Source organism: Streptopelia decaocto, assembly GCF_964273445.1.
Source record: "Streptopelia decaocto genome assembly, chromosome: 3".
NCBI lineage: Eukaryota > Metazoa > Chordata > Aves > Columbiformes > Columbidae > Streptopelia > Streptopelia decaocto.
In genome coordinates, this window is record NC_138656.1 from 84,011,147 (window position 1) to 84,039,137 (window position 27,991).

The 27,991-nt window shown below is 41.0% G+C and overlaps 2 protein-coding genes across 4 annotated transcripts in view; one reads left to right on the forward strand and one right to left on the reverse strand.

The window, feature by feature from the left end:
• The window catches only part of SNX14 (sorting nexin 14), a 53,755-nt gene extending 51,657 nt beyond the window's left edge, over nt 1-2,098 (forward strand). For both annotated transcript variants that reach the window (XM_082048235.1, XM_082048236.1), the window contains one exon: nt 1,082-2,098. In XM_082048235.1, coding sequence (XP_081904361.1) covers nt 1,082-1,120 — 39 coding nt within the window. In that variant the 3' untranslated portion in view covers nt 1,121-2,098. The remainder of the gene's footprint in view (nt 1-1,081) is intronic.
• Nucleotides 1,929-27,977, reverse strand: NT5E (5'-nucleotidase ecto). 2 transcript variants are annotated; one of them, XM_082048242.1, is made up of 10 exons: nt 26,364-26,507; nt 25,183-25,264; nt 21,418-21,640; nt 15,984-16,172; nt 12,623-12,820; nt 11,009-11,160; nt 8,142-8,250; nt 7,179-7,328; nt 5,438-5,638; nt 1,929-3,989 (listed from the first exon to the last, which is right to left on the reverse strand). In XM_082048242.1, exons 1-10 carry the CDS (start codon nt 26,369-26,371, stop codon nt 3,832-3,834), a joined length of 1,470 nt encoding a protein of 489 aa, XP_081904368.1. In that variant the 5' UTR covers nt 26,372-26,507; the 3' UTR covers nt 1,929-3,831. The 2 variants fall into 2 exon arrangements, with proteins under 2 accessions (XP_081904368.1, XP_081904367.1); XM_082048241.1 differs by lacking the exon at nt 25,183-25,264 and having other exon boundaries at nt 26,364-27,977.
• Between the last annotated feature and the right edge of the window lie 14 nt (nt 27,978-27,991).

The following is a 27,991-nucleotide window of genomic DNA, read 5'->3' on the forward strand; positions in this document are numbered from 1 at the left end:
AAGTGTTGGCACAACACAAAAAACTGTATAAATGCGTATCATCAGGTTTGTGATGCATCTGATGGTTGTACTTACGTACATAGAACCTTCACAAAGTTTTCCATAGTAAGTTTACAGCTTGGTGTTCATGGTAAGCAGGAGATATTAGATAGTTAACTAGATATAAACAAATGAAGAAAACACGCCCTCACTTTCATATAATTCAGATGACTGTTGCATGAGCCCTGTGTCCCAGAACTGTCGAGTGCCAGCAGTGATTCGTTTTGCATGATAAATGGGAACAAATGACAGATGTCAGAACAAGCTAGGGCACCTTCCATGATTTTCACTGAAATGAGGTCAGCTTAGCAAGTTTGTAGTTTTAGTGAAGAACAGAAAAATGCTTCAGGTCGGTCAGTGTTTAAAAGGGAAAACCAAGCATCCTGGAAGGTTTTTTTTGGAGCGTTGCTCCTTCGGCAGGGAGAACAGCAATGGGAGAAATGGGAAGATTTTTGTTAGTGTGGATGTCAATCTGCTTTCCAGTCTTGAGATCTGATATCTTGAAGGTACATCCTGCTGCACGTACCAATGCGGATATATTCTGGACCCCTTCAGATACTCTGTGTTTAATGGCAGGATGCCTAAGTGAACAAGGTCTAAGGATAAGAGCTGAAAAACACCTAATAGATGATTTTTGCCTTTGATATGTGCAGCCAGTCCCTTGGAAGTCTGTCAGACAGGATACGAGGAGAAGGGAGAGCTGAGAGAGGAGCAGCATTCCTAGCAGAGGAAGGAAAGAAATCCAGTTGAAAAAATATATTATGCCAGTGCCATTTCCAGAGCAGAAAATTGCTGTGATAAGAAAATTATATTTAGCAGTTAGGAATGGGGGAGGTACGAACTTACAGAGAAAGAAGAAAATACCTATTCTGAGAAACAGTATTAAAACCCTGAAAGGCGTAGCCTTCCTTTCTCTTCACTCTGGTTTTGAGTGGATGTTTTCCAATACCATTAATCATTGAAGCTCAGTTTAGTCATTTATATGTAAATATGAATTTTCATACTTAATAAGTCAATTTTTCTCTCCATTACTGTTTGCCAGGGTCCAAAGGAAGCCAGCTCTGTGGCATGTTGGATGTGAACACAGGGACCGTGCTGGACACCCAGCAGAAAAATCTGCTGTGCGTTATTGTAATGGGCATGTGACATTTTAACTTTGCGTTGTATATTTTCCTGTAAATAACATAAAATTTAAGTTCTAAAAAAATCTCTTTATGCAATAAAGACATAAAATTTAAAACAAATTACGAGTAAATATAATATCTGTAGTTTTTATTTAAAACTTGTTTAGCTGTATCAGTAAACATCAAATTAATTTCCCCCAAATCTCTGTGTGTGAAATTACAGGATGACATAAAATAAGACATCTGGGAGACCGGCCAGTGTATGCTTTGCTAAAAGAGCAATTACAGTTGTCATCCTTAAAAGAGATGTAGAAAAATTGTATGGAATAAGTTGTAGAATGCTGCCAGAAAGTTATTTTTAATTGTCTTAACAAAACTTACTAATGAAAAAAAAATTATATGGTTGAATCTACTGTATAGAAATAATCTCAGAAATATTTTTTGCCTTTGTGCTTTCTGTGAGCATGGAAAATCATGTGTGTAATTTAGTTTATTTAATATATGACCTTCAGATCCTAAAGCACGCTTAAAATAATAATGGGTGTGAAAAGTGTTTTTGACTTTTACTTTAGCTTTTATTTTTCTGCAGTTTCTTATCTGGGTTTGTTGGGGTTTTTCTGACATCCTCTTTACGGGCTTAGAAAAGAGGATGTGAGTCTGTTCATAGTATTTTGTAAAAATGTATTAATTAGTATAAAAGTGTGTGGAATACTATTCCTGTTAATTTGTTGACCCAGCCTTCGTAAAAGAGACTTTGAAAAGGACTTTCATGCATGGATTTTTAACAAGTTTTACTCGCAGAACAAGGCAGAGATATTTTAATTGGCATGCCTCACTTTTTCTTTTCAGACAACACCCATTTTCTCCTGTTAAAAACAAACCAATCTAATGCAGTATTTGTGGTTTCTGTCAATACAATTTGCATTATATCTGTATTACTTTTGCATACCTTTTCCTTCTGTTTGTCAAAAGAAGGTAAAAGTGTTATTTCTCCCTGGCTATGCCAATGGAGTTGTCACAACTCTTCAGCGTGCAGGTAAAGTTTGATCCACAAGTGTGCTCTCTGATACCGGTTTTATGCTGATTTTGGGAAGACCATCCTGTAAATGAATAACTTTAGGGTTTGGTATTGGCAAATCAGCAATGCCATGTTATAAATAGTAGTGCATCAAGGTCAGTTGTTACCTCCCTGCTGTTAACACCACTTACCCAATACAGCTATGTAGTCCAGATCTTTTCATGTACAGCCCTTGATTTTATGTGGAAACTAAGGAGGTCTTGAAATTGAGGCATACTGAATGTTTATCTTACTGCACCTTCTCCTTGCAGTCTGCAGTTGCAGTGAATTTAAGAGGTGAGTAGCTTGGGTCTGAAAAGGAGTGTAGTGCAGTTTCCAGAAAAACAAAGCAGGTTTATTCAAAACATGGAGCATCAGTTTAATAAAGCAATAAACAACATGGAAACAAGTTTAGGGCAAAACTCCAAATGTGAACTATCTTGGAAAGACAATAATTGTTTGTACTCATTTATAAGCAATCACTTCTTGAAAACGTGTCAGAAATGTACACTTAGCATTTAATCAAATTTCTGATTTGCACTCATTAGCCTCTCTCTTATAGCTGTATATTTTTTTTACACACAGCTTTCCCGTAGAGGAGACAGGCTTTTGAGTTATTATCACAATCATGATAACACCAGGTTATGCTGTAAAAAACCCTGTTACTGGGTGGCTTCCAGAGAGTGCCAGGGTGCTGCAGGAGCCAACATACGTATCTAACACGTCACTGATACAGCATAACGGGCAGGAGTCCTGTGCTCTGGTCTTGAGGAAAAAGGTATAAAATTGAGTATGTTTCACATAAATATGATCTTAGATTGTGTTCTTGCTCTAGATAGAGTCCCCAAACTGGTCATATTAAACAGTGAAATGTATATATTCTCAATTTGTTAAAATTGATCAAAATCAAATCAAGCTTTCATTGCATCCTTTATTAATGGAAAACCTAAGTGAGATGCTGCATCTTCAAAAGTAAAATAGAAAGACATTTTTAAGTTGCATGTACAATGGACCTCATGCTTTTAATCCAGCTCTTCCAGGCATTGGAGTATGTATGATAAATATGACTGGAAGCAAAGTAGAATTATTAGATTGAGAGTTTTAACCCTGAGCAGAGATCAAAGAAAGGTAATAATATATCCATGATATATATCCATTTATCCATTATATCCTATAATAAATCAATTTTTAGAAGCTCATTTACATTACTGGAATTAGGTTATTAATCAACTCACTATCTAAAGCAGCTAGAAGAATTTGACAAGTTAAAAAAATATCCCATTTCAGTCTTTTTTTTTATATGCTGGAGCATTACTATTCACTGATACTTTGCTTTCACAGATACTTTGCTTCTTGAAACATCGAACTGAATTGTGGGTTATCCAAGTTTGTACCTGCTGGTTCAAACTAAGAGAAGTTACGAGTTCTGCACCCTGTGCTTCAGTGACTCTGCGAGATAAAAGACAATTGGTTGGACTGCTTACTGTTGGCATGCAGAAACGAAACACTCATTCATCTTCAGGTGTAAGAAAAGAGAACAGTTCTCTTTTCCCTTTGACAGCACCATCTCTCCTCCTGTCTTCCTCTAAATGAGATGATAGTGAGCAAAAATCAAGTATGCAATAATGTTACAGTGAACAATACAGAAATCAGTGTAAGGCTTCCTTCGATAAGGCTTCCAGAAGAAAACTTGATTCGACCTTCAACTGCTGGGTAAACTCTCTTCATTCTCTGGAGGTAACGGGAAACCACCTCAGTATCGGGTTCACCTAAAAAACAAACAGAAAAAGATCCAGTGTTCTCTGCAGCAGCCAAGCTCTCAACCAAAATTTAAGAACCTGTCAAAACCTGCAGCTTTAGGTCAAGTTTTAAAGCAAACTGTTCTGTAGGGTTTGTTATTCGGAATTGGAGCCTGTGGTCAAGACAGCGGAGGGGGGTGGAGAGTCGTTTCTTGTGCACAGATAAAAATCTCTGGGGGTTTGTAGCCTGCATTTTTGGTTACTACTCTTCTTTTACTGAAAAAAGTTCTCTTTGCATGGTGTCACTTCTGCCATTTGCATCTTTCTGTTGTAATGGTAACTTCCCATCAGAGTAAGGTAGATTGAGATAGTCTCCCACCTGTTTGGGGTAGAGTGCTATAGGTCTGGTAAAGGATCACTTAAACGTTTCCAAATTTAACTTTACTTTTTTAGGAATAATTTCTAGTCTGTACTCTGCTGTGTACACACAAAATATGATCTGGATTTTTCTGAAGTAGAAGGGCCCCTGAGTCAGTGCAACCACCCCATGTCTTATGAGCCATTTCTTACCGGAGCTCTTACAATCCTCAATTGCAACACCTCCATCTTAATTTATAGTTTTGCTCCTCGGCTAGACAGGACTACTAGAACCTTTCAAGTTGTTCCTTTTCATTATTCCTAATTACTCTTCTTTATATCAATTTATTTCTAAATAAAGAGCTATTCAATGGAAAATACAGCCCCTGCCCCCAGTTTACAAGCTGTACACTGGATTAGATTAAAAACACCAATCCCACGTGTGAGAATCCATTTTAAACTGAAACACCCTGTAGAACAAAAAAATAGTCTTTAACAAAGGTCCAAAAGGAAATTTCTTTTTGGTAAAAACATGCCTTTACCATCCAGAAACAGAACATACAAAATTAAATTTCTTCATGATGTGTGCCTAGAAGACTTTTTTAAAATACAGTACTACATCCTTTTTGTGTTTTCAGAAATAACTTCAATTTCAAAAACTTTTTCAAGTTTCCCTTTGTCCTAAAAGATGTACATGTCACTTGTACGCATGCTGCATTTCCAACAGTTTGCACTCTCAGTGGCAGTTTGAGGTCTAAAGAAAATAGCACCTTTCTTTTGAATGTATTGCTTAGTACCGAGTACAAGTGCAAGGTAGTACACGTAACATGTATTCTCTATAGTGTGCTTTTTCCTTTTTTTCTAGTTTATCATGATCTCAGAACTGTTTTCTAAGCAGTGCTGAACTGAAAAGGCTTAGTTTCTCTTTGAAACTTTTGTGATTTAACCGAAAAAGAATACAGTTACTGGCTACAACCAAAACTAGCAATCCAGAGCAGTCAGATTTAGAAGCAAATTTATTCTACCCAGTAAAAGCAAAAAGTCTGAGACTTGTAGCATAAAAAAGATCTTCTAACTTTTAGGAATTGTTTGTCCACTACCCTGCTGGAGCCCATCCTTACCTTTACTGTATCCCAGATTTTTGTCTTTCAGCATATGATAGCCATCTCCTCCAAATAACATATAGGACGGAAGTGTCACGTTGTATATTGCATCCATCTGGAGTGGGACGTAGGCTGGGACGCGGCAGGCTGTGCAAAGCACTTCTAAGCTCACAACTCGGCTTCCCGGGGCTCTGGAGAGATCATAGACCACGTGGATGCCTACGAAAAGAGACATTTGAATGCTGCTTGGTGCAGTTCCCGTTGAACATGTAGGACTAGAAGCAGCATCCTCCACCATTTTCAATGGAATTAGTTTATGAGAGGTTATCTTGTTCTGTGTGATACCAGTTATTAAGCTGTTTTCTTTGCACAGTGATCAACATTTATCCAAGAAAATTCAGGAGATCAGAGAAATGCTGAAGTACTGTCCCACCTCAGTTACTTATTTGATCATCTGTTCTCATCACTATTCCCCAGAAGGAAATTACTAGTCCTGGGATTAGGATACTGCAAGATAAAAATAGCTTCCCTTATTTTTGCAGTCATATGCTTTCTCATTCCACTGTCTTGTTGGCTGAAATGACTTATTTTAAAACCAGCCAGCCACCCTAACTTAGCAGCTATTATGGATAATAAGTACTATCCTGAAAAAAGCAAGCCAGGCCAGGGCCAAATACTGTGGTTTATACTTGCTGTAAGAGAAGTAACATTTCTAGTTGTGAACCTTCCTCAGTCAAAGCCTGGGGAGAGTCAGGCCCCCAGAACAACATTGCCAAGAATTTGCTGACCAGGAAGCAACTAAAGCTCGTCCAAAGCACAGAGGCTTTTCCAACCCCAGCGCTTTTCCTGCTCTGGATCTCTGTCCTGAATCCTTTCCAGAGCTACCAGTTGTTGGTTTCTTTTAGTTTATCTTTTCTTTCCCCTGTGAGAGGCAGCAAGCAGAAGGGCTGCTGCTGCTTTATCTTAGTGGTACCCAAGAACCTGGTAACTGACTGGTGAACCAGGCACAAGTCATCGGTTGTGTCCTTCAGAGGTGAGGGCTCTAGATCACATGGAGACTAGTGACCTCATCACCAGGCTACATGGCAGGAGAGGCACGGGGGGGGGGAAATCCCTCAGCCCCCCCCTTGAAGGCTAGTTCTTCTGCTATATAAACAATAAAATCCGCACTGCATTACAGAGAGACCAGGAGTAAACGTGACTGTAGCCTAGTACACATCTGGGTAAATATACAGGGAGCTGCAATTCAAGAAACACGTATGTTTTTAATATTAACTGTTCATCCCTAAAATATTTAGAAATTCACTCTGCTAATTCCATAGGCCACTTGGAATGACTCTGAAACTGCCAGCAATCATTAGACAATGGCACAAAATCATTGTGCTAAACTGAAATTTAGCAATAGCTGGCAGAGCCATCCAGTCTGGGGTCTCAGGTAGTCTGCCAGTGAAGAACTGAAAACGAGTTTGTAGCTGTTGCTGTGTTGTAGCTATACTCAATTATATCTTCCTGTAGTTAACTGAAGTGTTAAACTGCTGCCATTATGGGTTACGAAACCAACTGGGAATCCCGTCTCTGCTGAAAAGAACGGCCATGGCCTGTGTGCCACAGCAGCCCAATTAAAACATACGCAGGATAAACTGGATGTACGGCCAACTGGATTTCCATTCTTAAAGGGACTTCCAGGTGTAACACAAACAAGGACAACAGAAGGGACGGCTGGCTTGGAAAACTGAGAAGAGGAAGGGAGAAAACGCACCTCCAACCTGCAGCAGCTCACCGGTTCCTTGTCCGTATCTTTGCACGCTGTGCTCAAAAGCTTCTTTCAGAGTGGAGCCTTTTAGCCTTACCAGATCAAAACGACCTCCAAATGGCAAAACAGACAGCAGATCTTCCACAGTAATGCTACCTGCGGGAATTAGACTTTATTTACACCTTTTTTTTTTTTTTTTTATAAGTTTACAATATTATTTTAGGATCACTTAGACTGTACATTTTTGACAAGAAACATGGCAAATACGATTTGAGAAAATGAGGGGCAGTGGAGGTGAGGATCTCATATATTGTCCCAATCAAAGAACCTGCATCTTTATCATTCAGCAAGTATCAAGACCAATAAATCTGAGTTTGATGTAACTGCAGGTATTGCTATTCAAGTAACTCTGCTAGAAGATCACAAAGCACCAACCTAAGACGAAGAAAAACAGATACTCTTACTAAGGCAATTTTTCCAGTTGCTTAAGACTTACTCATGTAGACCCACAGAAAGATTTAACTAAAATGAAAAAAAAAAACAAAACAAAACTGTTTGTTAGTTTTCATTCATGTGTTATCAGGAGAATAAGAACTGTAAAACCTTGGCATTCAGAAAAGCCAGAACTCACTTATTCTACAGCGGACTACAGAAGCTCCCAGCAACCATACCATATGACCCCCTAGAGTAGGAGGTGAAGAAATATCCACTATCCATCTTTGTTCCAAGACAGCAAGGAAGGGAATGATAAAAAGCACTGTGTACAAACAATACCAGTAGCTTCTATTAATGCCAGCCTGAGTGCAGTTCGGCTCTAATGCTGGGTAACTAAGAGATTTTGAAATCGCTTCCGAACACTGTGCAAATCCTATCAAAACAATCCCAGACCTAACACCGGGTTCTGGCTTGTGTCCTAACTTCATTCTTCCTTCTTGATAAAGTTGTCCTTCAGCTTGTAATTTTACATACCATTATTGCTCTGTTCATCAATGGGTGACCGTATCCCACCTCCATTCAGGATGCACATTGAAACATGGTTCCACGACGTTTTATCTGGACGTTGGACATTCTCATAAAGCTACCAAAGTAAAATGTTTAAACTGATTTTTAATTGTCACTTAGTTTAGGCTCTGGAAATTTACATCCAAAACAATCTGAGACTGAAAAGAGATATAGAAAAGTTTTATATCTTCTTTGACATTACATTCAGCCCCACTGTAAAATACTGCATTATTTAAAAAATCCCACAGCAAAACACAATAAGTATTATGCTTTGTTAATATATTTGCCTTTTTCTGTAATGAATTCTAGAACTCTCTGATTGTGTGTATATGACATGACCAGGCCAGCTGAACAAAGGAAGGATTTTTTTTTTTTATTCCAATGACTGTAGTAAAGACAAATGCTTTGAGCATAATTGGAGAACAGGGAAGCTAAGAGGAACTTAATATACCTGTAAATTAAAAACATGTAGGTGAATGTATAAATTAAGCTAGCTCTTGTATGTTCCAGGGAATTAAGATTTTGCAGCTTCTCTGAGACGGGCTTTTAATATTTGGAATGGTCTCAGCAAACTAGAAAGATGTAGAAGAGCGGAGGAACAGGAAACAGGCATACTAGATCTGACCCAAAAGCCTCCTCTGCGTAGCAACATGTCTCCAACAGTGGCAAAACTCTGACAAAATCCAAGGACAAGATAATATTTGCTTGCAGCATCCTAAGTAGTAAAGAAAACGGAGACCAGGGATTTACTCAGTTGCGCAAGGATGACAACACTACAGTGTTAATCCTCAGAAATGAGTAGAACAGGAAAAAGACTGAGAGAAGAAAAAAGGGTAATGGAAGGTATGGACTGGTTTCCATACAGGAATGACTATGGTTATGGCTCCTCAGTGTCACAAAGAGAGAAATGCAGGAAGGACATCACAGAAGTCTATACAATCAAGAAGGGTATGTGGAGATGGGGCAGGAAATCAGTGTGTTTTCTTGTTTCAAGAATGATAAAAAAAACTAAGAAAGATTCAGAGGAGGTGACAAGGATGGTCAAAGACACAGAAAGGTTTCTGAACGTAGAATGATGATGTAGGGTAGGACTGTCTGACCTGGTAAAGAGACAATGGAAGGAAAATATTTGAGAAACCCTTAAAATCATGAGTGGTGTGAAAAGGGTGGAGAGGTACCAAGTGTTTGAGGATAAACTTCTTTACTTTGAGGGTGCCAGAGCACTGGAACAGGCTGACCAGAGAGGTTGTGGAATCTCTAGAGACATTCAAAACCTGCCTGGACACATTCCTGTGCAATCTGTTCTAGGTGAACCTGCTTTAGCAGGTGGGATGGACTAGATGATCTCCAGAGGTCCCTTCCAACCCCAATCATTCTGTGATTCCATTCCAGTGCAAGGACTGCTCCTTGGCCTCCAGCAGGCGTCCAGTGAGTGGGCAGCAGGCTGCACATGGACAGAAGAGCAAAGGCTCTGCAGGATGTGCGGGTCAGCACTGGAACACACTGCCACCACTGTTGTGAATGTTGAAGGTGGTCAAAGGGAGATGGGGCAAGGTCAGGGAAGTTCCAGCAGGAGCTAGTAAACACCACTTCTGGCTTGGGAAGTCCCTGAGCTGGAAGTCGGTGGTAGATTGGGGCACATTTGAGTACCAGGTCTCCACAAGCTTGTCCAGGTGTAAGCTCTTCCCTCACCATCCTTCCTTGGTCACTCTTGGAGACAAGATGTTGGGATGGACGGTCCTGTCCTCTGTTCCAGATGTGCCGCTTCTCTGCTGCACTCCTATACTCAGTGTTTGCAGCCTCTGATTTGTAGCTGTGTAAATGCTTTGTGGCTTCAGCTTAGCAATCAAAGTTGTTCCTTGATGCCAGATCCATAAGATATTCTTAAATTCATAACTCCTACTTAATCAACGAATGGATTTTTTTTTTCTGTTGGCCAATTTCAGTCTGAACTATACAATCTAATCTACTAATTTGCCCGGAACAGCTATCAGGATTGCCAATCTGTAGTTTCTCAGTTCCCCACAGAAGTACTTTTAAATTGTGGAGCTACCCTCGCAGCTCTCCAGTCCTGAGCATAAAAACAGTTTAAAACAAGAGTTGACACAATGATGTCAGCAACTTCACAGCCACTTCGCATCTGAGTTCCTCTAAGTGCTTTGTAAAACGTCACCTGGGTCTGTCAGCCTTTTTTTGAGGTTTTGAGCTACTGCTGGGAGAAGCAGAACTGAACTCATTGGACTTCTGCTTTGATGCAGTACAACTGTTCAATCAATCTTTCACACTTCCCAACCTCTGGATTTTCCAGGAAAACTCTAAATATGAAAGCCCACAGCACAGGAAGGCCTGTTTTTTACCTTCATACCCCCAAATGCTTGGTACCAGACAGGAAAGCCAGTGTAAAATGGGTAATGCAAAGACCATGAAGGGCAACCCATCTATCTACTGATGGTTGGTGATGATTGTCTAGAGACATCAATTTCACTATAGTAGAATTTAATCTCCCAAGACAAAAAGTATAGCAAGAAAATCTAGAGACTTCTGAAAGATTACAAAGTTACTTTCTTTAAGCTTAAAAACTGCCAAAGCATTTGATAATGTTTTTCAAATAAAAACATAAATGTCTAGCAGGAAGAAAAAAGCAAGGTGCTGCAATTTTGGTAGAACTGTATGCAGAATTCCCAAATCTTAATCTAATACAGAAATTAGCCCATGTACTGAGAATCATTTAAGGATTATGGTGAAAGCATTCATAGGGACTGGATGAACAGCTTCAGGGAAATACCGGGAGTAAAACTGAGGTGTGATTGCCACCTGTGGTGGCGACGTCTTACCACGGCATCACAAAGCAAATTTCCCATGTTACATTCTTGGAAACGGCACGCTTGGCTTGTACCATTCAGGTAAACACTAGTTTTTCCAATCTCTTTAGAATAATTCCCCAGGTTTTTCCTCCATTTTTCCACTTCTTCTTTAACGTGCTTATCTATGAAGTAGTATAAAAGTGTAAAATAAGCATTGCATGTATCTCATATTTGTGACACTTCAGTGAATACAAAGCTTAGGAAGAAAACCCTGCTCTTCATGTTTCTAAAATATTACACTCTCCATAAAGGCTCTTCAAGCAACGCAGCATCTGCACTCACTTTGAACAAAGCCTGGAGCAGGCAGGATGGGATGATCAGTGTACAAGCTATTCCTGTGCCACAGCAAGGTTATCTCCTCTATAATTATTATTATTATTAAAATTATTATTAAAATTATTTTGTCCCATTCTAACCTCTGACTGATGGAGTTTCTAGCACCTGCCTTGATAGGTGAGAGCTTCTATACAAGAATTTTTAATATATGAGTGACCTTGGTCTTTATTTCACATATCTTTTTTCCTAATTATAGTTTCCTCACTGTTAACATAGTGCTAAAATGGATACCAGCTCAAATACCAATGTAAAGGAATAAACTCTTTATAGAAATTAATTCTCTATGCACATCTGCCTGCCAGATGCAAATCTCATTCTTTCAGAAAAAATAAAAGGTATTTGTATATACAGACAGATAATACCTCAAATGTTTTATATCAGCTATTAGTTCTAAGCAGTTTGCCACATAACTGACAGCAACATTCATAAAACAAAAGCACCAATGTATCTGAATTTTTATTTTTAATGACATCAGAGAGAGAATGTGAAGTTCCTTTACATCATCTCATTACATAAATAGGTCACTGAGAATAACACTGTAGATAAGAATATGTATGAACACGTCCTTTTCAAAGGATTTATTTTATAAATACTCTGGTGGAATCTAGAAAGTCTGATAAAAGCTCAGAGCTTCATACAGCAAATGCTGCACAAGAAGCAAAGACTAGAGAACCAGCCCCAGGTAGTTTCAGAGGCAACAAAAAGCAGGTAAGTGAGCTCAGATTTATGAACAGAAAGCAACAGAGAGACTTTCCCCCGCCCAGTTCTTTAAATGTTTCAGAGCTGAAACATTAAACACATGCAGTGTCGCAAACAAGCTGCGGGGTTTGTATATTTGCACGTTGCCAGAGTATTCGTTCTTTTTCCTTATAAACCCTGTTCTGAAGAACCCAGCCCCTGGCGTAACTGTGTAAATTAGTCCTCATAATCTTTAAGATCCTAGCTAAAATAGGCTCTGTTAAATGTTAAGGTAATGTGTCACCTGAGTTACTAGCAAAGAGACTATCAGTGATTTAAAATAGACAAAAAGATACACTGAATTCGTGCCTGTTCAAAGGCCACCGTTCAGAAAGAGAAACGGGGGAAAATGGGCACAACTGTAACACAGCCTGAACCCTACACAGAAGAGAACTGCACGCTCAGGAAGAAAGCTGAATTCTTCTTTGACATTGTACTGTGTATTTAACATAATAACGCTTGAATTGCAGCAGAGTGCTGCAGGCAAATTCAAATGTCTGGTCCACATACCTTCAGGAACGCTGCTGTCGAGCAGAATTGGGTTTCCAACTGCTTCAACTACATTTCCTTTCTTGTCAAATGTAACATTCAAGTAGCCAAGATACTTTCCATAAGCGTAAGCTTGTACAACTGGCACCTTCCTCCCATCATCTGAGTCAACCATGAATGGATACGGGCCAGCTGGCTGTTCGGTAGAGGGTGGGGTGCCTGCACGAAACAAGGATGTATAAAGCACGTCTTCAGCTCATGTGACCTTCAAGGAATTATTAGAATGGCATTTCAAATGTTTCTCAGCCTTAAAAAAAAAAAAAAAAAGGCAAATAGGATATTAAACAGGAACAACAATGAATGTATTGGACGAGAAGCACATATTTGATTGTTCAGTTATGTTATTTCATAGAGACAATGTTGTTTTCAGGACATGAGCTGTAATAACTGCCACAGTGTTTTTTAAGTTGTGACAGCACACTCCTCCATGACATCATGTCACAACAGCAACAAAGGAACTTTTCATTCCAATTATTTCAATCTCAGTAACGCACACAAACCAGCCTCTGGCTGAAAATTTATTGTTAAGCCTTCACACTACATTGTTCTGCATCAGATAGAAAATTGGAATGTTAGTAAAATATACATAAGAATTGCTGATATGAAAAAGTCTGAACTATTTTTATTGATAATACGCAGTCAGAATACCTACAAGCAGATCTGTGCATCTGTGCATACACCCAATTGATTTCGTTTTACTACATCAAACTTAGCCTCCAAAATTTCAGACAGGCCGCAAACCCTCTGCAAAAGCAAACTTCATTAGCATTAGAGTTGCGTGGTCACAGATTTAAAACTCTTATCAACCTGCAAAGTTTGAAGGGTGATTGGATGTAGGACTTGGAAACAGACAGATTAAAGCACAGTATTTACAGAGAAAAAAGATCTCAGCTCAATCAGCAGAGGCTACCACAGGATTTAAAAACAACCCAGGGGAGGGAAGAGGCCAAGAAAACTACACAGCAAAGCTCTTGCCTCAAGGGTACCAGCCTTCTCCTGGTCTCCTTGATGGTATTATCTGAGTATCACTCCACCCTGTTACTCCCATCAGTATTTCTACCCCACTGTCAGCACAGACCAAGGCAGGGTGGCTCTGGAAGGCACCACGTGTGGCAGGTCCTGCTGCAGAGACCCCCGGCGCCTGCTGCTGGCTCCTGTCCCACAGCTGGTGGCATCCCTGGCCCTGGAGTACCAGCGGGGTTGGGGCGGCAGGGAGCAAGCGCAGAGGACGTGGGTCTGGAGGAACGCGGGCTCTTCACTTCCACTGCACACAAAACAACCGGTTTCCTTCCATTTACAGTTGTTTATATAATATGAAATCCTGGGATAAGTAACAGGATAAATGTTCCTTCTTAAACTCCAATGCGATGCATATTTACTTCTAATCCCTCCGCTCCTCCAGGGAGAACGGCTGTAACAAACAACAAGCTGAACCAAATTTACTAGAGAACTGGTTTTTCTACTTTCAGCCTGGCTGATGGAGTTGGTTTCCTGGTGGTGCCTCTTCACTATCTGATATTTATTTTGAGAAGAATTTAAGAAATCCTTCAGCTAAAGAGAACCCTGCAGGATTTATGCACACAAAAATAGCTTTGGGTTTTTTTGAACTGAAAAAGGAATCAGTTTTGATCTCTTGCCCCTGTGTAGCCCTTGAATGAACAGAGCATTGACTTTCTGGTCATTTTAGTTTACATCAGCTGCACATGGCTTGAGTGCTTGGCCACAGCCTTATTCATTTCTTGCTTTCTGAAGAAACACTTCCTGATACTGATACTTTCTTGCAGGATTAACTATCACTACAATATTATTCCATTATAAGATAGAAGTGTTCCTTCTGAAAAGACTTTTCAGTGCATCTTATCCCCAAAGAATTCCTGCACACATCTCACAGTGTTTGATGCTGTTTCATTACAAATGCACAAATTCATACTGGGTACCTGCAGAACCTATTTTCTTACCTTGCTTTAGCCAACACGCTATATTTTCAGAACACCCTCTCTGATGAAAACAAGTAACTAAAATGCTGTAACCTAAAGCTACCATTACTGTTTGGATCAGTTCTACAAACCCAAAGCACACCTGAAGAAGTCAAGACAACATTTGCTACGTAATTTGTGGGTACACTGGAGATCTGCCAATGTCTTAGAGACAGATAGGCTGGACTAGTCCAAGATTAGACCTTTATACTAAGGTATCTCTATGTGGGTGTCTGCATGGGCAACAGGTATGTCTCTCAGCTCTCTGGACAGCCAGAGATCCAGCTGACCAACTGGTACATCTCCTCTTAGACTGAGCCGAAACATTTTCCAAAATGCTGCTGCCAGTTATTGATTACATCTCTTGATTTAAAAGAGAGATTATAGCCTTAATGTACACATAAACGCACAGAGACACTTAATTTTAAGTGTTTTACTCTGCAGTCAAATCACCTCTGCAGATGTGGCTATTTCATGTGAATGTTGGCTGACGGCTTTGACTCGGAAGGGAACGGTTCCCAAATGCACTCATGGTGTTCCTGGACGGATTAGCAAGTGCTTCTCAGCACCTGGAATAAAAATTATAGACTCATACCATATTCAAACATATTTTGACTAAATAAGTGGATACACTTTTTTGGTATATCTCCCTCAGATATTCCTTCTTATTTCTTATTATCACTGGAGAGGTAAGAAAAATAAGAGATTAGTTTTACCAAAGCAGTACAGGCCTTGGAAAAGGGACCAGAATCCACTCCAATCTGAGGTCTCAAACCCAAAGACTGCAGAATCCTGTTGCATGTGCTCTCCCTCACCTTGTGAATCTTGAAAAGCTTCAAATGGGGAGAGATGGAACAGCTTCACCTAGTCTTGTCTGACAGCAGGGTACACAGGAATGACAATAGATGTGAATGTGAACTCCTACGTATCTAGAGAGGAGATGAACTCAGGTATGTCAGCTCCTGGAGCACTTCAGATCACAATTCTACATTGTGAACAGCGGCATGTCTTTGGACCGCACTCAGTAAAGCATTTTGACTACTACAGCTACCACTTTGAAGCACAAACGCTCTACGGGCATTAACCAACAAGCCTGTGCAAAAGAATCCAGATTCCACTGTGTATAGCCATGATGGATGCACACTTTGAATACTGTATTCATCCTTGGTTGTCCCATCTCAAAAATAATTCAAGATGCCACCGGCTGAAGTTATGGATGGGTACCAACTATGAATCTGGCCCAGTACAGGCAACAGTAAACTATATTTGTGAAAGTTCTTTGAGTCTAAAGGGCAACAGTTTCAGCTTTGCTCTAGAAGCAAGACTTTAAGTAAGAAGTAAAATACCTGTATAGAGGAATGTGTTTGAATGTCCTCCAATTACAACATCCACTCCTTTCACTTTTCGGGCAATATTTTTGTCCACAGTGAAACCAGAATGTCCTAGTGCAATTATTTTGTTCACTCCCATAGCAGTAAGTTTATTCACTTGTACTTGCAATGCTTCAATTTCATCTTCAAAGATTACATCATCTCCTTAAAAAAAAAAAAAAAAAAAAGAACAAACATGAATGTATTTACAAATTACCTTAATTACTAGTTTAAAAAAGTAGTTCATATTGGATACTATTTTGTATAATTAAAGGAACTTTGAACATCTGTGGCTCTAAAATGCTCTATGTTGGTTCAAGCCCCTGATCTGATGTTCTCCAGTCTCTCAGAAACACGTGTGTGCTTAGACTAATACAACATTCCTACACTGAGCTGGATGTACTTGCCTATACTAAACAAGTTTAACTCCAAAAAAAAAAGGAGACACCAATTGTGGGACCAAAAATTGAATGACTTCTATTATTTAACTAGAGAAAGGAAACTAAATATGTCGGTAAGTGTTTAAGTATAAACACTTGTATTGTAATATAAAGATTTTTTTCTTTCCCAAGTTATGTTTCATAGAGTCATAGAATCATTTCATTGGAAGACACTCTCAGGATCATCGAGCTGTTTACAGACTTAATTCTGTGGGTTTCATAGAATCATTTCGGTTGGAAGAGACTCTCAGGATCAAGCCCAACCATAACTTAACTCTAGCACTAACCATGTCCCTAAGAACCTCCTCTAACTGCCTTTTAAACACCTCCAGGGATGGTGACTCCACCACTTCCCTGGGCAGCCTGTTCCAATGCCTGACAACCCTTTCCATGAAGAATTTTTTTCCTAATATGCAACCTAAACCTGGTGCAACTTGAGGCCATTTCCTTTGACATCGTCTGCCTTCTCCAAAGTTAAACCTCTTTTTTTTTACTCTACACTCATTTAATTCTTCCCCCCACCCCTGAGGCTTTAAACAGCAGCTTCTTCAAAGTCCTTCACTAAATTCCAAATTACCTTCTTAAACAAATTAACTCACCTAATGTGAACTACTCTCGGTAATACCAACACAGCACACAACTGAACCACCATCCTCAAATGACAACATAAAGAACGGAAAGTCTGGAAAGGAGAAACCTTTTCCGGACCACAATGTTGGGAAACTCAGAGTCTTTCCGCAAGGTTTATGTGCCTTCTGAAATTATTCTAACACGACAGTTACAAGAGCACTAGATAAACATGCACTTTTATCTTGGGCAAAGTGTTCCAGGTTGCATAAAAGGACTTCCTATATTAGAGGTTCATTTCTTTGACAAAGTTCTAAGAATAGAGTTTAAGAACAGAGTCAACAAACTGTAATCCTGAACTTTCTGGTGAAGAAAACCAAGTAACACTTTTACCAGTTCCCCCTCTACCTAATTCCTCTCCTTACTGCAGAGTTTTTTTTGATCAAACCATTTTGAAAGATGCCTTTAAAGTCAAGAGATTTACATTATTTCATAACAAAGGAAGGAGTGAAAGGAATTCACAATCCAGTGCACAATGTCTCAGGAAACGAAGAGGAAGCTGCTACAATGCAAGAGATAAAAGAGGGTTACATAAAGTGGTTCACCACCACACCCACTGAATAGTTCTGTTACTGCCAGAGGGAATCTCTGTACTGCACATTGCACAGTGAATTGGGCAGTGTGTGCCCACACTTTCTTCCTGTGAACCTCTTCTTAGAACCAGCGAGTAATAAGTTGAGGTTGGAAGGGACCTCCGGAGCCCTCTACTCCAAAACCCACTCAAAGAAGGAACTCGCAGCCAGATGAGGATGCTCAGGGTCTTGCCCAAGCAAGCTGAAATTCCACAACCTCTTTGGGTAACCTCTTTCATGGCTTAACCACTCTTACCGTGACAAATTTTTTCCTGACATCCCACCACAATTTCCTGTGGTACTACTTGAGCCCATTGTTTCTTATCCTTTCTCTGTGCCCCCCTGGGAAGAGTTTGTCTCTGTCTTCTCTATAAAACCCCTTAGGACAATGGAAGACTGCACTTGGTTCCCCCTTAGCCTTCCTTCTCTAGGCTGAAGGAAGCCACCAGCTTTGGTCCCCTCTTTGTACATCCTTGTGCTTGACAGAAGCTGGGCCTGATGCACAACTATGGGCAAAAGATGAATTTCGAGAAATGCTCCTTGAGCACAAGCACTTTGCACGCTTATCTCGCTACCCATGGACCATCTACAATGGCCATGCACACCACAGTGTGGACCCAGTTCTGGAAAGAGACCTGAGCTCTCTAAAGGAAGGGTGAGACACTGGTGAGCTGCACTAGCATGCAGTTTCCTTTAGGCCAGTTTCTCCCATGGGATGCAGCCACGTGGCCTGTGATAACCAAGCTCTCTCTCCCCACCAGCACCAGCTCTGTTCCCCTCTACGCCACTGCAGCCTACATGTTTGCCAAGCACAGACTATTATTAATCACCAATTCTACAAAACCAAACAACAAATCTACTTCCATAACCAGGGGAAAAAACAAGACCTAACTGTACTCCTTCTCTTTCAAGGTATTAAACTGATGTGACATCCTATCCTCTTTTTAGATGGGGTTGATTTTTATCTAAAACATCCAAACTGTTCTAGAAATGAACAAGGAAAAAGAACTGGCCGCATGTTAAAAATATTACATGAGCTAGCCAGAATAAAGTGGAATAAATGGAATTTAAAATTCCATTTTATAAAACTGACCAAGCTGATACTTTCAGTAAATATTTTGCTGCCTGTAGGGTTGTAGAGTAAGCAGCTTTGGGTTTCTATTTTGTAAAAAAAGCCAGCTGACAAAATGAGATCCATTATTTCACAGCACCGAGCCTGTACGCAGCATCTCTCAGGACAGATAAAGACATTAAATATCTTGTGGGGTTTACAACGTGACTGCAGAACTGAAATACATGAGCTGGTACCATCAAACACTAGAAAGATGGATTATCAGTGCAAAGCCAATATGTAGACAACTCTATGTGCCAAGTTATGAACAACTCTTGCAGGATGTGGAAAAAGCGGCTGGGCATTCAGCTGAGATAGCTGCATACAGCGACACAGAGGAGAGCTTGAGAAAAACTGCCAACTAGCTGTAATCTATGAGTTGTGCCAAGAGTTCCCTATTCCTATGGTTTCCAAACAGTAACATTAACAGTACCCTCAGCAGAGATGAATTGTTTCTTCACAATGGAAACACTAAAATTTAGGGACTTTACAATCTGTTCAAGTATGCTGATAGCTGGTTTAAGCAGACTGCTAAGTGTACAAGTTGTAATTTCATAATTCTATGGAACTTATGTAACAACAGAAGAAATCATACTCACAAAAGATTTCCACAGGAAGCAGTCAGGTAAGAATTCACGTTTCAGCATTTTCAACCTTCCTATTTGGCTTTGAGAATGCTTTAAGAGTGTACAGCATGCCAAGGCAATTGCTGCTGAGAAAACTGAATCATCTAGAAGTGTGTAGAGATAAGCAAGGGGCTGAATTTAACATTCACAACATATCTTATTCATTGAATTAAGGAATTAGGTTGATAACTATTTTGCCACTGACCCACCTTGGCCATGATTTTCTCAGCCTGAAGGATTGCTGGGTCACGGGTTATACATAGTCACTGAGTTATATTAACATATCCTGAATTCACATTTTCAAAGCTTCCAAACGTCCCTCCACAAGCTGAGAAGGCAAAGCACAAAACTATAAAACTCTGATCACTATAAATGTTGCTCTTAGAATTTGTCCTGCTTGTTGCTCAGTCACACTGTGGGATACACTCATCCCCGGGCTGCTTCAGCTGTGGAGCTGCCAACCCTTCCCTTTTCACAGCTTTTTCTAGTCGTGGTCTCCATCATGTCCCAGCATGCTGAGGCATTCAATATGATGTCTAGATGTTATTGGAAATGCATTTAAATGCTTCAGAGAATCATTCCAATACTATCTGAATTTTCCTCAAGCATATCTATTTTCAAGAAAACTAATTTGATGACCTTACCACACTAACATGGTTGTCTGGAAGAGGAGCGGAGATCTATTTTATTAATCCTTAATGAAGAACAATATTGGTTGTCTGTCCATTTTCAAACTTAGTGTGATGTTAGATGATATCTACCCTCATGTCCTCAAGCACAGGTGAAATTCAGTTATCTACAGAAAATACAGATCAATTTTCTCTTTTGTTGGTGGAAAAAAAAAAGAAAGGACTCCAAAACCACATCACTGTAAGAGAGGAGTGAAGTAGAGAAGTTTATTCTGACCTCAGAATTCCATTTCCTGATAATTTAAAGATGCAGTATAGGAATTAAAAAGCACTGAAGGAACAGTTCTATATTCTAATACTTCCTCAAAGTACTGAATATTCCTTTTCTCAAGAAAGCTATCCACAACTTCTTTATTACTAAGCAATGGAAAGAGAAGTAATAATATTAAGTCCTTTTTCAATATGGAAAAAGTTTTAAAACATTGCTCAGGGCATCCCTGCGACAAAGAACAGGAAAGAAAGTCTGATTTTGTCAGGCGAGGGCTGAGCTTTGAGCAGGCAGTGACTCACATCTCCAACAGCTGATTCAAATGTGTTTCTCATTCCAGTAGCCTATTTTGTTTTACTAAAAAATAAACCCAAATAACAAAACAAAAAAAAAAAACAACAAAAAACCCGGAACCCAAAGAATACCTCAACAAACCAAAACCCCTGAAATGTCGGAAAAAATAGCCAGAAATTGAGAAGTCTTTTTCCTCATCAATTCTAATTTTACTCATGAATGAAGCAATTGTGGTAAAAGCTGAATGGGTGTTCCTTCTGTAGTCTAATTTCTGGAAATATTTTAGAGGCTAAAAACATATTGGGCAATTTCTTCTTCAAAAATACACATGAAGCTCTCCTTCCTTTTCCTAGGGCTTGAGCGTGGAGTCATCCAAGAGCAAAATTTCAACACACAGAAATGTCTTGGTTTGAACACATTTTAGTCATGAGACAAGCTGTATTCATGTTTTAACATTTGTTTGAATGGATAAATAACAATAAAATGTAAAAGACTATAAATAAAAACAAAACCAAAACAAACAACAACAAAACACCACACAACAGTAAAAGCCCAAAGGTACCCACCCGCAGCTCTCCTGCAATCTCACTGACCTTCTTATATTCTTAGATAACTCAGTGATGCTAAATAATTCAGGTCTGTAGGAAAATGGCTTTTAATGTTAACACATCTTGTCCAGTTTAAAAATCAGGCCGTTACAAAGTTGAATAGTACAAGTATATACTGATAAAACAAGAAAATGCTCACTTTTCAGATGAAAACATTCATCTTTGTATTCAAACAAATGGGCAAGTAATAAAGTAGTAACGAAGGATATAAACTTATCTATTAAAGAAAACATACCTGGCTGTGAAAGAAAAGAAGTTTCCTTTGTAGTGTAGCCAACAATTCCTATTGATTCTGAGTCAAAATGTACTATTTTAAAAGGATGAACATATTTCATCATTTCATTCCCCAATGGGGTTTTCCCCTTAATGTTTGCACTCAGGATTGTAAAATTAGCATTTTGAAGAAGAGGATCCAATAATCCACTCACACCTTTGTCAAACTCATGGTTCCCCAAAGCCTGTGAAAAGCAAGAAGAAAATTTAGAACCACACCTCCAATATTTAGTCTGAGTACTCTCAGAAACTATACACAAGGTATGTTTGAGAAAAAGTCTGTGTTCTAGGGAAGAAAACCCTCTCATGTCTAAACAAGCATATTCTTGTTTCTCACAAACACAGGAATGTTATTCTGGTTTAGGTTTTTGTTTTTCACACTCTTATATCAATACGGATGTGAAAGTCAAAACCTAAAACCTATCTAAATAAGTATTTGTAATCATATACCAAATTAAAACCCATTTGTTTTTCATCCTGTAACTGCAAAAGAGGATTAACAGCAATTGCAAAAGAAAATGTATATTTCGTCTACAGAAAATACATTGTTTAAAAAAATACTGAAGAAAATATTAAATGCCAATATTTGTTACCTTTAAATAAAACATGTATTTTAAGAGCTTATGCTTGGACTATAGTTTTTTTTAACATCTTTAATTCACATTTACTAAGAGTCCTTGTGTGCTCTAACATGTGACAAGAAAAGATAATTTTCTAGCCGTGATCAATACCATTACCTAGTAGAACTTCTAATGTTTATCAGCCAGGGAGACACTCCATAGACAATCCACAGCAGGTGCGTGTGCACACATGCAGGTGTGTGCATGACACTGTGAAGCACTAAGAGTATTGCACAAAACAAGCAGGACCACTGATTTATTAGCAAGTTGATTTATTAACAAGATGAGAAATTTTAGTTCTTGTAGGTTGCTTAAGCAGACAATAATGGACTTCCCTTCAAGGACCGTGGAACTTTCTCCTACCTGTTCCTTTTTCATGCTCAGCCTAAGCTGCTACATGCCCATGCCTGCAGGTTCAGCAATAGCCAGCAAAATCTCCACAGATGGCAACTTGACAGAAGCAAAATACATGCAAGAACCTTGTAGCATATTTAGATGTTAGCAAGTGAAAAGCTGTATCTATGGAAACATGGTAATAGCATAACTTGGTAGTTTCCAGGTGTCATCTGGAGCATGAAGGGGTGCTAAAGCCAATGGGCCAACTCTTCCAGACAAAAGCATGTTCATAATTTTTGAAGATTAAGCAGGGAAAGTCACATTCATCATCTAAGAAGCCTTATATACCTCTCTGCTCTACTTAGATAAACAGCCCCTATGTGTTTGTTGCAACTTTTTTTTCCCCAAACAGATATTGACCCTGATCACATTCCAACCCAAGCAGGACTCTGAAGCCACTACAGGCATGGAAGCTTAATATTTCCATCAGCTGATTGGCAGAGTCTTTCTTTTGGAGGAGACAAAGACTCCTGACTCCTCTGATCCCCACAGGCAGGTAAGTCAATGACTGTGGAAATATCAGGATGTCAGCAGTAACTTGCATTGGCAACCACTTGCTGACACTAGTGAGAACTCTAGGCACACCCCGAGGATGGAGCAAATTGTCTGCATGCTGCTGCAGCACTTCTCCAAAAGAACCAAGAACTATCTTTAAGAAAATCCTGACTTGGGAAGACATAATGCACTCCAACTATATTCCATTTCTGACATTATTCTAACTGCAACCTAATTTGCTGTAAAAAATAATAATTAAAAAAAAAATAATAACACTCTAAAAGAAACTCATTCTGATGCTGACTGATGTCCTGAAAAGATGTCCACAAACTGGTAAAGTATCTAGAATGGTAACAAGCTATTTCCTTGTGGCTGATGCGTATGCCTTCTGTTCTTCCTAAATATGCAATTAACCCCCCTAAAAAAAATGTTGCAAATGAAATAAAAATTTGAATTGGATGTAACTGCCATTAGATTGTTGTGAAAAAAAGAACCCAACCAACCACTTATGAAACCTTGTTTCTCTTGGCTTTGCATCTTGTGTTTGGATTATTTCATGTCCATTAGGATACAAGCTTTGATCAAAAGTTTTCCCATGGTGTGGGTGGTTATAAAGTCCCTTGTTCATGAGAAATCACTGGTGGCTAATAATACAGTTTTATTTTTGATGCAGCTTCTCCTTTGGAGAGGAGAATGAGGACTGTTTGGGGTTCCTGTACTCTACCTAAACTACCCTTACACCCAGACCTTCTAGGACCCTGTACCTGTGTAATATCCATTCACCAAACCCAAATGCATTGGCCAACATAAGTGTAAATCACGAGGGAGGGAAAAATAGAAATATTCATGTACACAGCATGTGATCATGTAATCCTCCTTTTCACAAGAAACCAGGCTAAAAATATTTCAAAATTAGGATACAAATTAATAGAAGGCTGCAACTTAAAACTAGAAGACTTCTGTCACTCCTCCAATTACTGCCTTTGCGCAATTTAATTTGGATTTTGATCTTAATTTCACCAAAAAGCAAGGTTAATGCCAAGAAAATTTGGAAAGCGATACGTAGCTAAATAGGAGAAAATAGACTTGAGGTGACAACAAGGCATAAATGAAAAAAAGATAAACCTAAAAAAGGAAATTGGTCTCATTTGTGGCACAAACCTCTAACACTGCCAGGTTGCCCTAAAACCTCCTATGGCTCCTGCCCCCATCCTGTGACAACTTCTATGACTCATGTTCTCTCCTTCATCCTGTGTGTAATCCTACTCCTGTACCTCACTTCTAACCATTTCAGTAATCCCCACCCCTTCTGTTAGGGATGTGACTTCCCAAATCTTGCTTAAAGAAACATTAACTCACTCATCTGCTGTGTGGCTCTTACCTTACTCCCTGTGCCACTACCCTACATCACCATCCTCACCGCATGGTCCTCACGGTCCATGGACAGAAGAATCAAAATGGATGCTGCAGTGCTGCTCAACACTTGGCAACTCTGTCCTCAGCCTCTTTGGCAGCAAAGAAAGGTGCTGAAGTCTCTGTACCTTCTCAGTCTATCCTGTCCCCTTCTATCCACTGACAATATTTACATTATAATATGCAGCACCTCCACAGAAAGCAGGTGGTTGACTATTTCACTTAAGGCATCAGCATCCAGTACAAGCCTCTGGTTATCCACAGTGTGGTGTGGAATTATTTTTTAATCTTACTCTGATGAAAAAGCTCATGGGATCTCCTGAACAGTCAGCAGATGTGTGTTTCTAAAACTGAGCACTAGTTCAACATTGCTGATTTTGCCTGAAAGAATTTCTTCTCATGATATGATCAGGAACTGTACAAGCTCCCAGCCTGCCCGTGAACCAGTCAAACCAGCAAACGCTAGGCTGACAAAAGACAGCCAGCAGCAAGCTTTGGGAAGAAAGGTAGGAAAAAACACCTTGAGCTATTTCTGAACTGCAGAACTCCAAAGTGCTCTCAGTGAAGATGAGTCCTGAATGCACACACCCCTCCCTGTCACCACCAGGAAGAAAAAGCCTATTAATGTTAGTTTTATGATTAAGAAATCATTTGTTAGGCCATGTGAACAGGGAGCAGCATCCTTCACAGACCTGTCTGTCTGGTATGAAGTCTGTTTAGCCTAGGAAAGTGAACTGGACCATCTCCTTCCCTTCTGTAGCTGTTCTGAGGCAGAGGGAAGAAATGGGTGAAGCCATTTTTACCTGGGGAAATGCAGTCCTTTCAGAGAAAGCAAAAGAGATGAAGACAGAGGATGTGATACACAGGGAAGATCTTCTCCTCAAACTGTCAATTGGGATGAAATAAACACAGAGTCACTCTGAAAGAGCAGTTGCTCTCAAACATAACTTTAATCTCTCCCCTCCTTTCTGGGCTTCTATGCAATCAAAATAAGCCTAGATAATTCTTTGTATATTAATAGGCTACCGCACCAAGACAAAATATTTAAATGTGACATCCCCAAATATCAGTCTCAAATTCTTCTACCTTCCTCTCATCACTCAGACAAACAAAAGAGAGAGAGTACAGGTGTGGAACTGGCACCATCTCAGAGAGCTCCCTCAAGATGTGCTGCTACAATCCCTGGGTCACTTGCACACAGCCTCTTACATCCCCTAACGATCGCAGGTCTCGTGGGACTAGACATGTGCCAACATGTGCCAGCTGTCCCTTCCTAAAGGACCGAAGCCAGCTAGGTGAGCTGCAAGCCTTAGCCACGTTTGACTCCTCTGTCGCAGGACAGGCTCCTTGCCCAGCTTTTGCTGGGCTCACTTGCTCACAGAGGTTCACGCATCCGCTGACCCCTCTCCAACAAAGCCCTTCCAGCTCCCCACCCAGCCCAAGCCCCTGGCTCCCCCAAGGGGAGCTCTTTCACACATCAGTGTCTTCTCTGACGTGTATCCTTGGTACCAGCTCCCGGCTTCGGGGTACCTGTGGGGCTTTAAGCCCACAACCTCATTTGGACGGGTGCCTGTCACCAAGCACTTGCTTGCCTTCTGCTTGCTTACCTTCCAGCTGCCTTTCACCACAGTTTTAGAATCATAGAATAATTTGGGTTGGAAGGGACCTTCAAAGCTCATCTAGCCCAACCCCCCTGAACTGAGCAGGGACATTTTCAACTAGATCAGGTTGCTCAGAGCCCCGTTCAGCCTGGCCTTGAATGTCTCCAGGGATGGGGCATCTACCACCTCTTTGGGCAACCTGTGCCAGTGTTTCACCACCCTCATTGTAAATCTGCAACCTTCTCTGATGCAACACTACGCATTCAAGGAGGCGGCTATGCAAAAAACGGCAGGAGAGGAGGAAAGGAAGGAACAGACTCAGCACGCAAGGGTGGGGGAGCCCCCTCAGCGCGCCGCTCGCCACCCCCCCCGGCCCACTTTACCATGGCATCGTAGCGCAGCAGGTTCATGAAGTGCACCGCCTCCTGGCCCTTGAAACGGGAGAACCACACCGTGCCCTGGTACTGGTCCCCGGCGTCCAGCAGCAGCACATTGCGGTGCGCGGCCCGTTCCGCCGCCACCCGCGCCGCCCGCCGCGCCACGCCGCCGAAGCAGCCCGCCGTCCCCTCCGCGCCCGCGCAGCTCCGCGTCCCCGCGCCTTGCGCCTCCACTCGCCCATGCACGTCGTTGGTGTGCAGCAGGGTGAGCCGCAGCCCCGCCGCCGCGCACAGCCCCGCCGCCGCGCACAGCCACAGCACGCCCGCCCGCACTGCCATAGCGCGGAGGCTCCGCACTGCTCCGCGGGACCGCTCGGAAGCGCGACCAGGAGAGTAGGTGGCAGCGGGGGAAGAGGAACGGGGAGCGGCGGGGCGGGGAGCGGGGGAGCCGCCGGGAAACCCGCGCAAGCTGCGCGCCGCCCCACGGAGCCTCTGAGCTGGACTGCGCGTTCGCGCTGCAGCTGCGCGGGATGAGCGGCTGTGACCCGCCCGCGGCAAAGGCAGCAGGTGCTCCGCGCTTGCTGGGCGTGTGCAAGGGCTTGGGGCGGCCGCCCGGGGCTGTTGGGCGGCTGACACCGCTGGGGACCGGTCCTCAGGGCTTTTCGAGCCCCGGGCACTGTCCCGCGCCAGCGGACACCCCAGCCCCAGCTGTCCCGTCCTCCCCACCGGTGTCCTTCAGCACAGCACAGCACAGCACAGCTGCTGCCGGGTTGGAGATGGTCTTTAAACCTGCTGGTGGAGGTCAATCGAGATGGAAATTCAACCAGTAGTGAAAGGACAAACTCCAATGCTTGCAGGAAGCCTTGGTGAATGTTTAGTACACTGAAAGGAGTTTCCGAACCTTCAGATGAAAATGTTTGGTTTAAGGGTTCCACTCAACCTTTCTTCTTCTCTTTCTCCAATTATGTTTAAAATAGAGTGCTATTTCAGCCCTTACGCTACTTTAAGAGTTGATTTAATTATAGCTGTGGTGGTTTTAGTGTAGATTCACGAATTGCTTTCAAGACTTTCCTTCTGTGGTTAAATGCTAAGCTTTCATTTGCGGTTTGGCGTATGCATGCTGAGGGGAAAACCTGCCAACGCCTTAAATAAACAACTCTTTAGGGGTACTGGTGGGGATATCACCGCTTTGGGAAATCAAAGTGACTGGTGGCCTCAGCTGCTCCTTTAAGTCATGCATTCACAGTGTGGGTCCACAGCTTCTACCACTATTAAATGACAAAATTATCTGGAGTGAGAAATTTTTGAAAATTAGCTTTTGAAGGGCTGTAACTTCTGTATACTTTCAACTTTTGGACAATCGTGCATTGTAAGCAATGACTGGTCAATTTTATTCTTAAAAACAGAAGCTTCTCCACACTGTGGAGAAGTGATGGTTTCCTACAGCATTACAGACGCTGCACAAGTTGCTGTCTCCTTGCCACTGGATGATGTCATGCCCCAGTTTCCTGGGTACCCAAAGTCCGCAAGATGGAATCTGAACTCATTTGGTCTGTTTGTTTCCTTAGATGGCTAGAAAGTGAATAAACCTGTATTTTCTTCCGTGACGGCTATGCTCCACTGTCCCTGTGTTC

Coding starts and splice junctions, on each gene's coding strand:
- NT5E (XM_082048241.1), bottom strand. CDS start 26,696: ATGGCAGTGCGGGCGGGCGTGCTGTGGCTGTGCGCGGCGGCGGGGCTG. Junction 8,251..11,008: donor ATTTGCTTTGTGATGCCGTG/GTAAGACGTCGC, acceptor TTACTTTGGTAG/CTTTATGAGAATGTCCAACG. Junction 3,990..5,437: donor AAATCTGGGATACAGTAAAG/GTAAGGATGGGC, acceptor TTTGTTTTTTAG/GTGAACCCGATACTGAGGTG.